Genomic DNA, 15,799 nt, shown 5'->3' with positions numbered 1-15,799 from the left:
TTGGTGATGATGGTGTGTGTGCCATCTGCCATTTCTGACCATTAGATCTACATCTAATGACTGTGAGGTAAGTTGTTGCCTTTTCTCACCAACATCCCACTTCTCTACCATTTTGCGGAAAAACCCATAATTAGTATCTTAAAACCAACCACACCCCTCCCTCACCTCACCAAAATAGCCCAGGGAATATTTTCTGATTGAAACATAATATATCTCTAGTGATATATGTATATTTAAATTTGAGTGCTTTGTATCAAGTTTGTGAATTAGTATTATTCTAATTATGATCCGTTGCAACGCACGTGACCATTGCTACTATTTCCAGCCATTCCAAAAAAATGCTAGTATTTCCATAGTTTTGAGTTTTCCATCAAGATATTAGTCACTCATGGTTGATATTTACTTTCAATCATGTACACATAGGCACTATGTAACTAGCCTTGCTTATTGGCTTCCAAAGCTTAACTTTCACTCCTACTTACAATATGTAAAGTATTTAACAAAAAACTACCACTTTCAACCAGCCCTAGGAAAAAATATTGTATAAAAAATAGCAAAATATACCCAAAATTTGTTAATCCGTGCCAAAAACTACTACCTAGTGTCGATTAGTCTCGTTTAAATGCATTTATGGCAGGGTTGGCCCACACGTCCGTGCTGACGAGGCAGCTTAAACCAACACATTTTGTTTGACCGTTGACACGAGGGACCCACATCTAACCTTCTATCATTTTATATTCCCCCTCAAATCATTATTTTTCCTGAACATTACTTCAAACAGTACTGAAGCGTGTTCGTCGGTGGTGCCGGTGATGAGGGAGTTGGCCGCCGCTCCGCTGGACGGGCTGGACGATGCGCTGGCCTCCGCACGGGTTGGCAGGCTGGCCCGAGCGTGACTCGCGCGCGAGCAAGCCACCACGCTGGCCTTCGCTCGAGCCATATGGCTGGCCTTAGCACGGCACGCACGAGCAAGGCGTCGTGCCAATCTAGCTAGCAAACCTTGCAGACAAAGCAGCTGGACGGAGCTATCTTGGCTAGCTAGCGGCCGCGAGCGCTGGACGGAGCTGGCATCCGGGCTGCCGCAAGATGGGCTCCGCACTGTCGATGGTTTTAACCTCGCCTTATGCCGGCGGCGGTAGCTGCATCCCATGGCCGAGGATGACTAGGTGGATGGGCTGGAGGTAGGCGGCCACTCGGGGATTTTTGTGCAGACTGACATGTAGGTCCCACAAGTCATAACTCGTAACTTGCCGGTTGAATAGAAGGCGTTGACTTAAGGGGCGACATGGGTTGAAACGTGCCTATAACGGCACTTTGTAGAGTAGTCGTTTCTTGGTTGGGCTGGTTGGTAAGGGCATGTACAATGGTTGATAAGGTAGTCTTTTCTTAAGTCCGCCACGTATGCAAGTGGTAGTAGTTTCTTGGCATTATTAGTGGTTTCTTGGCTTTATTAGCGGTTTCTTGTAAGGAACAATATACTACTAGCGACAAAAGGCGATTCCAGGTTGCATTGTACTCCAACGAGTACTACTAGTGGTTGCGGGAGTGTATACCTCGTTTTGTGGGTTCGATCCCGGCCGAACGCACGGCGGCCTTTTTTTAAATAGTAACTTCGCTACGAGCCAATATTGTACACGGGTAGTTTGAGTTTTGAAGTCAAACGGATGTGTCGCACCATAATATGGGTGCACTGGATAGCCCAGCCACGTGAACGGGTTTTCCTTCCCATCATCTCGTGGCTCGCATGCTCGCCCTAGACGCACCTCGCTTGCAGCTTCCTCATCAGCTAGTAGCATATTTAAACTAGTGCCTCCCAATTAAGCCCGAGGAGCCGGAAAAGCCTGGCGCGGCATTGAGAACTATGCAATATGGCTATGTATGTAAAGTGCTAGTACTCTACTACTCTGTAGCTTGTGGCATTACACGCATGGACTTCACTCCATTATCGTCTCTATAAAAGAAATTCCTCTTGACGTGATTTTTTTTTGTTTTGAAATGGAGGCAAAAGCTTTGCCTCATCTCATTCATGAAGACAAAACTACTAACAAAGTTCGACAAGATCCATTACACCTCCACAAATGGAAGCGAAAAGCCTAGTCTCGCTGTATCAAATAACTCAAATGTTCTGCCCCCGTGGTAACCATCGTTGATAGACAGGCTGCTAGTGTGTGCGTGAGAGGAGCGGCTGAGTAGGCCAGCTACGCACTAGAATAGAGCATCGAGAGTACCCAATACGCAGGTGTACTTTCCCTACATTGATAGTACAGCGATGGTTCTAGAGAATAGTACTACCATCCACTTCCAACTGTAGCTCCTTGGCTCTGAGATTCAAGAGTTCAAAAATGGTGCACTATACTAGGAGTACAGTACTACATCAACTACTAGTTGATAAAGTAGTAGTACTACTACTAGTAGTGCTACAATACGAGTATGTACTACTCCCTCCGTTCCTAAATATTTGTCTTTCTAGACATTTCAAATGGACTACGACATACATATGTATGCAGACATATTTTCGAGTGTAGATTCCCTCACTTTGCTTCGTATGTAGTCACTTGTTCAAATCTCTAGAAAGACAAATATTTAGGAACGAAGGGAGTAGTAAATAATAGCCTCACCCCTTCACTAAGGAACGATCAAGGAGGTACAATTGGAAGGGATGAGGCCTTGCGGTTACTACGCTCTTATCTCCTCCTCGCCAGTTCCCCTCCCCACGAAGATAAGGCAGTTCGTTGCTACTCCATGGATTCGCCAGGTGGTTCTCCTCCTTGTCGGGGCTGGGAGACCTTAGATGATGATCCTCTGGGAGAAATCACACGCCGCTCCGACGTCCTCACCGCCGCAAGACTCGGTGCTTCCTGCACCAACTTTTTCAAGATGGTGCTTAAACAGGCTTGGGAAAAGGCCATGCTTGTTGGTCTTCCATGCATCCTCGAGGAGAAGGTTCTTCTATGGGACAATTGTCAGAGTTATTGGCCATGGGTAGCCCCATCTGCCTCCCATGGCATTTCAAGACATCGGGGTCAACTGCGCCCCTCGAACCTTGAATGCTTGACCGCCGCCTTCTTGAAGCCGGCTGGTCCAAGCGGCCGGCTGCCGGAAGGCGAAGGACCTTAGAAGACGGCCAAGAAGCGGGCCGCCTCCTAGCAGGCGGCCTCCAGAGAGGCCGGCTCCTAGCAGGCGGCCCCAGGCGCCCTCAAAGTCTGCTGCCTCTTAAACAAGACGAGACGGGGTGTGGCTACAGCAAAGCCTACCACCCTCGAAACCAGGGCGGGTCATGGACACAGTACGTCGTATCAACCCGAGATCTCCCGCACGGCGTGGCACAGTGGTCTTTCCACCCATGACATCACCCAAGTCATAAGGGACCGTGCTCCCACGACGGGCTGCCGGTACGGCCAGCGGGCTGTGGGCCCAACCTACCCATGAGAAACCAGAAGGCGGTTAGCCTCAGCTAGTCAGCCAAGGGGGAGGCCGGCACCCAGAAGGTGGCCCTCCCCTTCCTAGGAGTTTGTACGCCATTAACCAGAAGAGGTGGGGAATGGCTACAATGAACGCCCGCCAGGCGGCGGGACTGTAGCCACGCCTTCCCCAACAAAGGAAGCGTCATTAGAAGCACGGCTACAGTGATGAGCAACCGGTAAGACCCGCAAGCGGCGGGCGCGGCCTGTCGGCCAAGTACAAGATAGCCGGCGGGGCCCACCAGTCGGCAGGCCCCAGTGATCAGTAGAGAGGCTGGCCACAAGAGACACTGACGGCATGGGCCTACACCCAGCCAGTTTACCATTGTACCCCTGGGGGTAGGCCTATATAAACCCCCCAGGGCACCCATGCAAAGGTTTCAGATCTTTAGCAAACACACACACACGTAGAGAGAGGTGAGAGCTAGCCCTGCCCTTCTTCCTCCTCTAGGAAAACAGCTCAAGGAGCAACTTGTAGCTACTTGTTGAGATAGTGATCATGCGGAGACCCCGCAGAGCAGCACTAGGGGTGTTATCTCCTAGGAGAGCCCCGAACCTGGGTAAGATTCGCCGGCGTGCATGTCTTCGCCTCGTCCCGTTTCCTGGCACCGACGACGTCTTATTAGCCCCCTCCATGATAAGCCATCCTTTGGCATATGTCACACAACACCCCCGACATTTGGCGCCCACCGTGGGGCTAGGTGCACCTTCGTCCGGAGATCTGTTCTAGACAGGAACCCTCTTCCTCCCCAGCGAGCGTAGCCAGCTTGGCACGCCAGACGGTGTTTGTGCCGACACGCTGCATGGCGCGGAGGTCGCCTACGTGGCAAGTTGCCTCGTCGACCTTGTTGGCGAGGTCCGACAAGCCTGCATCCGACGCAGGCACAGATGGCCCCGAGAGCCGCCTTGTCAACCTCCTCGACCACCTCCACATCACCAATGAGCCGACCTTGGACTTGGAGTCAATTGGCTCCATCAACCCGATGCTTGTCGACTCTGACACGGCATCCCTCAACGCTTTCCCCACCAACATGGTGATCATCGACAATCTGCTCCCACGCGCAGAGAGCGGCGGCAGCATCGTCAGGGAGGTGCTCGTTATCAGCCACAATGGGGGTTCCGGAGGAGCCGACCAGGACCCATTGCAGGAAGCCTTCCATGAGACGCCTCTCCGAAGCCTTCCAGCGTGAAGTTGAACATGCTATCAGCGGCACGCCGACTGCTGCTGGGCCGAGCCGAGCAAGCTTGGTCAGGCAACAAGTTGGAGCCTAGTGGTGGGAAGGGGCTTTTGCCTTCCCACCCACCCAGGTTCATGGCATGGTACTTGCAATTTGGGTTTGTTGCACCAATTATACTATAGGGGGTTCCCTTACAGTCTTTTTGTCAAAAAAATGAGGCAGAGCCATCGCTAGCATGTTTGGAGTGGAGCGCCCGGTCTATGCCACGCCCATGCAGAACATACGCATTGCCCAGGCGGCAGCAGATGAGCTGGACCACCTGGAGGGCGACGTGCGCCGTTACATGACGGAGCGCGTTTAGCAGCTTATCGATGCGGTTGCTGTGCAGCAAGAAGCCGACTCTCGCGCTGAAGAGCTTCACCAACGGGTTGAGAACCCGCCCCCTTGCCAAGAGCATGGCACAACCTCCCGGACACCGACTAGCGGCGCCCGTGGCAGACGAGACAAAAGAGCCAGCTGCCAGCCGCAGCCGAACTTGCATCACCATCGAGCGCGACCAAGACGGCCGCCCTCGAGCAGTCGAGCGATGAGGTGATGATCCACTGCCGCCGCCTCCTCGGAGGGAGAGGCGCGCCTCCCCGCCACCTGTTGATCATCCAACTCTTGGAGACCTGCTGGGCCGCCGAGAAGGAGTTGGCGAGAACGACGCATGCCACCGGATCGACCGGCTGGCTCGATCCCAGGCGCTAGAAGAGGAAGACACGATGGGTCCGCCTTATTTTGGCCCTCGCATTCTTGACGAGCCTTTCCCCAAGGGGTTCTCGCTCCCAAGGGACACGCCCAAGTACAATGGCTCTGTGAAGCCAGAGGATTGGCTAGTGTACTATTCCACGGCCGTCAGCATAGCCAACGACAACAAACTTGTTGCCGTGAAGTACAACCCGCTCATGCTGCAGGGCACAGCCCGGACATGGCTGGATAGCCTCAAGCCCTACAGCGTCAACACCTGAGTAGACTTCACCGAGGTGTTTATTCAAAACTTCACCAGCACCTACAAGCGGCCTCCCAAGCCACGCCAGCTCACGCTGTCCGTCCAAGGCCCCAATGAGTCCACCCGCGATTACCTAACGCGGTGGGCAGAACTGCGCAACTCCTGTGAAGGGGTGCATGAGGTCCAAGCTATCGAGTACTTCACTGTCGGGTGCCGAGAGGGCACCTTACTCAAGCACCGGCTTCTCTGCTACGAGCCGGCCACGCTCGATGAACTGCTGATCATAGCAGACAAGTACGCCACTGCCGACTCCTCCATGAAGTCGGAGCTCCGAGTGGACACTTCTGGGAAGGTGCTCCCCCCGGCCCCTCGAACGCCGGCCGGAGACAACAGTCGGCGCCAGCAGCCGAACGACAACAAGTGCAAAGCCCCACAGCCGGCTTCCATCGGCCAGCAAGTGGCAACAGTCGAAGACCAACAACCCGAAGGGCAGCCACCCCCCAAGCGTCAGAAGGGCGGCAAGCCGGCCTGGTTGCCCGCTTTCTCCTTTGAGTAGACCCTCAATGCCCCCTGCAAGTTCCACAGCGGCGCGAAGCCATCCAACCACACGACCCAGAAGTGTCACTGGCTTGTCCGTATCGCCAAGGGAGAAGTACTGCCTCCTCCGCCTGCCGGCCTGCCGGCTCCGCCTCCTTCGCAGCCGGCCGCCCGTCCTGCAGTCGGCCAAGTCCAAGATGGTTACCCCGAAGAGCACAGCCGACGTCAGCAGCACCGTGAAGTGAATGCAATTGCCTCCACTGCTCTAGAGTCCATGCATTGGTCTAAGAAGCCCATCAGCTGGAGCTGGGCTGACCACCCAGAAGTGATGCCCTCTCCCGGTTCCTATGCCCTGGTGTTGGACGCCACCCTTGCAATAGAGAGTGAGCTGCTCTTTTCTCCCGGGTCCTGATAGATGGTGGCAACAGCATCAACATCCTTTACTGGGACACCATGGAGAAGTTGAAGATCAAAGAAAAGCAGCTGTTGCCTGGCTTGTCCTGCTCACCAATCGGCAAGATCAAGATAGACGTCCTCTTCGGAGACAAGGATCATTTATGCCGCGAAGCCATTGGGTTCGAGGTGGTTGACCTGGAGAGCCCGTACCATGTGCTCCTAGGCCAGCCAGCTCTAGCCAAATTCATGGTGGTGCCTCATTATGCCTACATCAAGATGAAGATGCTAGGAACTAAGGGTATTATCACAATCAGCGAAGACTATGAAAAGTCGGCCCCCTGCGCTGCAGCCAGCAGCCGGCTGGCCGAGTCCCTCGTGATTGCGGCAGAAAAGAAGCTCCTGGATCGGGTGGTGGCCATGGCCGGCAAGCAGCCAGACATGTCTCCAGAAGCCAAAGAGTCAGAGACCTAGGGCTGATTCAAGTCGGCCAAAGAAACAAAGAAGATTCCATTGGACCCTGAGCACCCGGAGAGGTACGCTGTCATAGGTACAAACCTTGACAGCAAATAGGAAAGTGACCTCGTTGATTTCCTTAGTGAGAATCGGGACATCTTTGCATGGTCCCCCAAAGACATGCCGTGTGTTCTGACGGATTTCGCCGAGCACAAGCTACATGTAAGAGCAGATGCCAAACCAGTCAGACAGCCCCTCCGCTGAGTTTCAGAGGAAAAGAGGAGAATTGTTGGAGAAGAGATCACCCGCCTGTTGGCAGCCGGCTTCATCATGGAAGTTTTCTTCCAGGAATGGCTTGCCAACCCAGTCCTTGTGCTGAAGAAGAATAACAAGTGGCGCATGTGTATTGACTAAACTAGTCTCAACAAAGCCTACCCCAAGGATCCTTTTGCCTTTCCATGGATTGACCAAGTGATAGACTGCACAGCCGGATGCGAGCTGTTGAGTTTCTTGGATGCCTACTCAGGTTATCACCAGATCAAATTGAATCTGGTAGACCGCCTGAAGACTACCTTCATCACACCATTTGGAGCCTTCTGTTACCTGATGATGACGTTCGGCTTGAGGAATGTCGGTGCCACGTTTCAGCGTTGCATGCAGAAGTGCCTCCTCAAGCAACTCTGCAGGAACGCCCACGTCTATGTGGACGATATTGTGGTGAAGACGGAGAAGCGCAGTACCTTATTGGAAGACCTCAAGGAGACCTTTGAAAATCTGTGCCGGTTTCAGATCAAGCTCAACCCAGAGAAGTGCGTGTTCGGAGTACAAGCCGGCCAACTCCTTGGTTTCCTAGTCTCAGAACGCGGCATTGAGTGCAACCCTGTTAAGATCAAAGCCATCGGGAGGATGGAAGTACCCACCCGACTACGAGATGTCCAAAAATTCACTGACTGCTTGGCATCCATCAGCCGCTTCATCAGTCGGCTGGGCGAGAAGGCCCTCCCCCTATACCAACTCCTGAAGAAAACTACTCATTTCGAGTGGAATGACAAGGCGGATGAGGCTTTTCTCAAGCTCAAGAAGATGTTGACCACGCCGCCTGTCCTGGCCGCGCCGGCTGCAAAGGAGCCCATGCTCCTCTACATCACCGCCACTAGTCGGGTGCTCTGCATAGTCATGGTAATTGAGCGGAAGGAAGACGGCAAGGTTCTGCCAGTCTAGAGACAGGTGTATTATTTGAGTGAAGTACTGTCGGCTTCCAAGCAGAACTACCCCCACTACCAGAAGATGTGCTAAGGCGTGCACTTTACCGCCAAGAAGTTAAAGCCATATTTTCAAGAGCACCCTATCACGGTGCTACCTCTTGAGCACTTGCGTTGGTTTTCCCTTGAAGAGGAAAGGGTGGTGCAGCAAAGTAGCGTAAGTATTTCCCTCGGTTTTTGAGAACCAAGGTATCAATCCAGTAGGAGGCTACACGCCCGTCCCTCGCACCTACACAAAACAAATAAATCGTCGCAACCAACGTGATAAGGGGTTGTCAATCCCTACACGATCACTTATGAGAGTGAGATCTGATAGATATGATAATATAATATTTTTGGTATTTTTATGATAAAGATGCAAAGTAAAATAAAAGCAATGATAATAACTAAGTATTGTAAGATTAATATGATGAAGATAGACCCAGGGGCCATAGGTTTCACTAGTGGATTCTCTCAAGAGCATAGGTATTTTACGGTTGGTGAACAAATTACTGTTGAGCAATTGACAGAATTGAGCATAGTTATGAGAATATCTAGGTATGATCATGTATATAGGCATCACATCCAAGACAAGTAGACCGACTCCTGCCTACATCTACTACTATTACTCCACACATCGACCGCTATCCATCATGCATCTAGAGTATTAAGTTCATAGGAACAGAGTAACGCCTTAAGCAAGATGAAATGATGTAGAGGGATAAACTCATGCAATATGATGAAAACCCCATCTTGTTATCCTTGATGGCAACAATACAATACGTGTCTTGCTGCCCCTACTGTCACTGGGAAAGGACACCGCAAGATTGAACCCAAAGCTAAGAACTTCTCTCATTGCAAGAAAGATCAATCTAGTAGGCCAAACCAAACTGATAATTCGAAGAGACTTGCAAAGATAACCAATCATACATAAAAGAATTTGGAGAAGATTCAAATATTGTTCATAGAAAAACTTGATCATAAACCCACAATTCATCGGTGTCAACAAACACACCGCAAAAGAATATTACGTCGAATAGATCTCCACAAGAGAGGGGGAGAACTTTGTATTGAGATCCAAAAAGAGAGAAGAAGCCATATAGGTAATAACTATGGACCCGAAGGTCTGAGGTAAACTACTCACACTTCATCGGAGAGGCTATGGTGTTGATGTAGAAGCCCTCCGTGATCGATGCCCCCTCCGGCAGAGCTCCGGAACAGGCCCCAAGATGGGATCTCGTGGATACAGAAAGTTAGGGCGGTGGAATTAGGGTTTTGGCTCCATATCTGATCGTTTGGGGGTACGTAGGTATATATAGGAGGAGGAAGTATGTCGGTGGAGCAACATGGGGCCCACGAGGGTGGAGGGCGCGCCTGGGGGGGTAGGCGCGCCCCCCTACCTCGTGGCCTCCCTGTTGGTTGCTTGACGTAGAGTCCAAGTCTCCTGGATCTTGTTCGTTCCAAAATTCACGTTCCCGAAGGTTTCATTCCCTTTGGACTCCATTTGATATTCCTTTTCTTCGAAACCCTAAAATATGCAAAAAAAACTGCAATTCTGGGCTGGGCCTCCGGTTAATAGGTTAGTCCCAAAAATAATATAAAAGTGGATAATAAATCCCAATAATGTCCAAAACAGTAGATAATATAGCATGGAGCAGTCAAAAATTATAGATACGTTGGAGACGTATCAAGCATCACCAAGCTTAATTCCTGTTCGTCCTCGAGTAGGTAAATGATAAAAACAGAATTTTTGATGTGGAATCTTACTTGGCATAATTTCAATGTAATTCTTCTTAATTGTGGTATGAATATTCAGATCCAAAAGATTCAAGACAAAAGTTCAATATTGACATAAAAATAATAATACTTCAAGCATACTAACTAAGCAATTATGTCTTCTCAAAATAGCATGGCCAAAGAAAGTTATCCCTACAAAATCATATAGTCTGGCTATGCTCTATCTTCACCACACAAAGTATTTAAATCATGCACAACCCCGATGACAAGACAATCAACTGTTTCATACTTTTGACATTCTCAAAACTTTTTTCAATCTTCACGCAATACATGAGCGTGAGCCATGGACATAACACTTTTAGGTGGAATAGACTGGTGGTTGTGGAGAAGACAAAAAGGGAGAAGATAGTCTCACATCAACTAGGCGTATCAATGGGCTATGGAGATGCCCATCAATAGATATCAATGTGAGTGAGTAGGGATTGCCATGCAACGGATGCACTAGAGCTATAAGTATATGAAAGCTCAAAAAGAAACTAAGTGGGTGTGCATCCAACTTGCTTGCTCATGAAGACCTAGGGCATTTTGAGGAAGCCCATCATTGGAATATGCAAGCAAAGTTCTATAATGAAAAATTCCCACTAGTATATGAAAGTGATAACATAGGAGACTCTCTATCATGAAGATAATGGTGCTACTTTGAAGCACAAGTGTGGTAAAATGATAGTAGCATTGTCCCTTCTCTCTTTTTCTCTCATATATTTTTTTATTTGGGCCTTCTATTTTTTATGGCCTCTTTTTATATTATTTTATTTTTATTTTTGGTCCGGAGTCTCATCCCGACTTGTGGGGGAATCATAGTCTCCATCATCCTTTCCTCACTTGGGACAATGCTCTAATAATGATGATCATCACACTTCTATTTTCTTACAACTCAAGAATTAATACTCGATACTTAGAACAAGATATGACTCTATATGAATTCCTCCGGTGGTGTACCGGGATATGCAATGACTCATGAGTGACATGTATGAAAGAATTATGAACGGTGGCTTTGCCACAAATACAATGTCAACTACATGATCATGCAAAGCAATATGACAATGATGGAGCGTGTCATAGTAAACGGAATGGTGGAAACTTGCATGGCAATATATCTCGGAATGGCTATGGAAATGTCATGATAGGTAGGTATGGTGGCTGTTCTGAGGAAGGTATATGGTGGGTGTATGATACCGACAAAAGGTGCGCGGTATTAGAGAGGCTAGCAATGTTGGAAGGGTGAGAGTGCGTATAATCCATGGACTCAACATTAGTCATAAAGAACTCATATACTTATTGCAAAACTCTACAAGTTATCAAAGCAAAGTATTACGCGCATGCTCCTAGGGGGATAGATTGGTAGCAAAATACCATCGCTCGTCCCCGACCGCCACTCATAAGGAAGACAATCAATAAATAAATCATGCTCCGACTTCATCACATAATGGTTCACCATACGTGCATGCTATGGGAATCACAAACTTTAACACAAGCATTTCTCAAATTCACAACTACTCAACTAGCACAACTTTAATATCACCATCTCCATATCTCAAAACAATTATCAAGTATCAAACTTCTCATAGTATTCAACACACTCATAAGAGAATTATATTATTAATCTTGTATACCTAGCATACTAGGATTATTTAAGCAAATTACCATGCTATTTAATACTCTCAAAATAATCTAAGTGAAGCATGAGAGATCAATAGTTTCTATAAAACAAATCCACCACCGCGTTCTAAAAAATATAAGTGAAGCACTAGAGCAAAATTATATAACTCAAAAGATATAATGAATCATGTGTGTCTCCCTCAAAAGGTGTGTACATCAAGGATGAATGTTGTAAACTAAAAAGCAAAGACTCAAATCATACAAGACGCTCCAAGCAAAACACATATCATGTGGTGAATAAAAATATAGCTCCAAGTAAAGTTACCGATAGAAGTAGACGAAAGAGGGGATGCCTTCCGGGACATCCCCAAGCTTTGGCTTTTAGGTGTCCTTATATTATCTTGGGGGTGCCATGGGAATCCCCAAGATTAGGCTCTTGCCACTCCTTCTTCCATAATCCATCAAATCTTTATCCTAAACTTGAAAACTTCACAACACAAAACTTAAGGTAGAAAATCTCATGAGCTCCGTTAGCGAAAGAAAACAAAAGACCACTTCAAGGTACTGTAATGAACTCATTATTTATTTATATTGGTATTAAACCTACTGTATTACAACTTCTCTATGGTTTAGAAACTATTTTACTAGCCATAGATTCATCAAAATAAGCAAACAACACACGAAAAACAGAATCTGTCAAAAACAGAACAGTCTGTAGTAATCTGTAGCTAGCGCAAGATCTGGAACCCCAAAAATTCTAAAATAAATTGATGTACGTGAGGAATTTATATATTAATCATTTTAAAAAATAATTAACTAAATATCACTTTCCAAATAAAAATGGCAGCAGTTCTCGTGAGCGCTAAAGTTTCTGTTTTTTACAGCAAGATCAACAAGACTTTCCCAAAGTCTTCCCAACGGTTCTACTTGGCACAAACACTAATTAAACACAAAAAACAGAACCAAAACAGAGGCTAGATAAATTATTTACTACTAAACAGGATAAAAAATCAAGGAATAAAAATAAAATTGGGTTGCCTCCCAACAAGTGCTATCGTTTAACGCCCCTAGCTAGGCATAAAAAGCAAGGATAGATCTAGGTATTGCCATCTTTGGTAGGCAATCCATAAGTGGCTCTTATAATAGATTCATTAGGTAATTTAATTTTATTTCTAGGAAAGAGTTCCATGCCTTTCCTTAACGGAAATTGGAATCTAATATTTCCTTCCTTCATATCAATAATTGCACCAATCGTTCTAAGGAAAGGTCTACCAGAAATAATAGGACATGAAGGATTGCAATCTATGTCAAGAACAAAAAAATCTACGGGAACATAATTCCAATTTGCAACAATAAGAACATTATAAATTCTTCCCATAGGTTTCTTAATAGTGGAATCCGCAAGGTTCAAATTTAAAGAGCAATCATCAAAATCATGGAAACCTAACAAATCACACAAAGTCTTTGGAATCATGGAAACACTAGCACCCAAATAGCACAAAGCATAGCATTCATGATCTTTAATTTTAATTTTAATAGTTGGTTCCCACTCATCATAAAGTTTTCTAGGGATAGAAACTTCCAACTCAAGTTTTTCTTCATAAGATTGCATCAAAGCATCAATAACATGTTTGGTAAAAGCTTTATTTTGACTATAAGCATGAGGAGAATTTAACACGGATTGCAACAAGGAAATACAATCTATCAAAGAGCAATTATCATAACTAAATCCCTTTTAATCCAAAATAGTAGGTTCATTAGTATCTAGAGTTTTGATCTCTTCAATCCCACTTTTATCAATTTTAGCATCAAGATCTAAAAACTCCGAATTTTTGGAATGCCTTCTAGGTAAAGGTGGATCATATTCAGTCCCATCATTATCAAGATTCATATTGCAAAACAAATATTTAATAGGGGACACATCAATAACTTTTATATCTTCATCTTTATTATCATGGAAACTAGAAGAACACGCTCTTATAAAGGAATCTTTCTTAGCACGCATCCTAGCGGTTCTTTCTTTGCACTCATCAATGGAAATTCTCATGGCTTGGAGAGACTCACTGATATCATGCTTAGGTGGAATAGATCTAAGTTTTAAAGAATCAACATCAAGAGAAATTCTATCAACGTTCCTAGCCAACTCATCAATCTTAAGCAATTTTTCTTCAATCAAAGCATTGAAATTCTTTTGCGAAGTAATAAATTATTTAATATTAGATTCAAAATAAGAGGGCATCTTATTATAATTTCCATAAGAATTGTTGTAGGAATTACCATAATTATTAGAGGAATTACTAGGATAAGGCCTAGGATTAAAGTTTCCTCTATACATGTTGTTACCAAAATTGTTCCTACCAAAAAAATTCACATCCATAGATTCATTATCATTCTCAATCAAAGTAGACAAAGGCATATCATTAGGATCAGAAGAAACACTTTTATTAGCAAATAATTTCATAAGTTCGTCCATCTTTCCACTCAAAACATTAATTTCTTCTATCGCATGCACTTTTTTATTAGTAGATCTTTCAGTGTACCATTGAGAATAATTAACCATAATATTATCTAGGAGTTTAGTAGCTTATCCTAAAGCGATTTCCATAAAAGTTCCTCCCGCGGCCGAATCTAAAAGATTTATAGAAGCAAAATTCAATCCGGCATAAAAAATTGTATAATCATCCACAAATTCAAAACATGTGTTGGGCAATTACGTATCATTAATTTCATCCTCTCCCAAGCTTGTGCAACATGTTCATGATCAAGTTGCTTAAAATTCATAATATTGTTTCTAAGAGACATGATATTAGTTTGAGGAAAATACTTAGAGATAAAAATATCTTTGCACTTATTCCAATAATCAATACTATTTTTAGGCAAAGACGAAAACCAAGCTTTAGCACGATCTCTAAGCGAAAAAGGAAATAGCTTCAATTTAACAATATCATTGTCCACATCTTTCTTCTTTTGCATATCACACAAATCAACGAAGCTATTTGGATGGGTAGCAGCATCTTCACTAGGAAGGCCGGAAAATGGATCTTTCATGACAAGATTCAGCAAGGCAGCATTAATTTCACAAGATTCAGCATCGGTAAGAGGAGCAATCAGAGTGCTAATAAAATCATTATTGTTGGTATTGGTAAAGTCACACAATTTAGTGTTATCTTGAGCCATCGTGACAAGCAAGCAATCCAACACACAAGGAAACGAGGAACGGGCAAAAAGAGGCAAATAGAGAAAGAGAGGGAGGATAGAGAGAGAGAGGGTGAATAAAATGGCAAGGGTGAAGTGGGGGAGAGGAAAATGAGAGGCAAATGGCAAATAATGTAATGCGGGAGATAAGGGTTGTGATGGGTACTTCGTATGTTGACTTTTGCATAGACCTCCCCGGCAACGGCGCCAGAAATCCTTCTTGCTACCTCTTGAGCACTTGCATTGGTTTTCCCTTGAAGAGGAAAGGGTGGTGCAGCAAAGTAGCGTAAGTATTTCCCTCAGTTTTTGAGAACCAAGGTATCAACCCAATAGGAGGCTACGCGCCAGTCCCTCGCACCTACACAAAACAAATAAATCCTCGCAACCAATGCGATAAGGGGTTGTCAATCCCTACACGGTCACTTACGAGAGTGAGATCTGATAGATATGATAAGATAATATTTTTGGTATTTTTATGATAAAGATGCAAAGTAAAATAAAAGCAATGAAAATAACTAAGTATTGGATGATTAATATGATGAAGATAGACCCGGGGGCCATATGTTTCACTAGTGGCTTCTCTCAAGAGCATAGGTATTTTATGGTGGGTGAACAAATTACTGTTGAGCAATTGACAGAATTGAGCATAGTTATGAGAATATCTAGGTATGATCATGTATATAGGCATCACGTCCAAGACAAGTAGACCGACTCCTGCCTGCATCTACTACTATTACTCCACACATCGACCACTATCCAGCATGCATCTAGAGTATTAAGTTCATAAGAATAGAGTAACGCCTTAAGCAAGATGACATGATGTAGAGGGATAAACTCATGCAATATGATGAAAACCCCATCTTGTTATCCTCGATGGAAACAATACAATACGTGCCTTGCTGCCCCTACTGTCACTTGGAGTGGACACCACAAGATTGAACCCAAAGCTAA

General features: G+C 45.7%; 1 protein-coding gene across 1 annotated transcript; it reads left to right on the top strand.

Annotated features, from left to right (window-relative positions):
* Positions 1-6,620: 6,620 nt before the first annotated feature.
* LOC147975823 (uncharacterized) lies at positions 6,621-7,034 on the top strand. Its single transcript, XM_087520595.1, has one exon. It carries the CDS (start codon positions 6,621-6,623, stop codon positions 7,032-7,034), a length of 414 nt encoding a protein of 137 aa, XP_087376721.1.
* Positions 7,035-15,799: the final 8,765 nt, after the last annotated feature.

The sequence above is a fragment of the Triticum urartu genome, chromosome 4A (genome assembly GCF_056163025.1).
Source record: "Triticum urartu cultivar PI428250 chromosome 4A, HENAU_Tu73, whole genome shotgun sequence".
NCBI lineage: Eukaryota > Viridiplantae > Streptophyta > Magnoliopsida > Poales > Poaceae > Triticum > Triticum urartu.
The sequence above is the reverse complement of the archived record's forward strand: the minus strand, read 5'-3'. Positions and strand labels throughout refer to the sequence as shown.

Coding starts and splice junctions, on each gene's coding strand:
- LOC147975823 (XM_087520595.1), top strand. CDS start 6,621: ATGGAGAAGTTGAAGATCAAAGAAAAGCAGCTGTTGCCTGGCTTGTCC.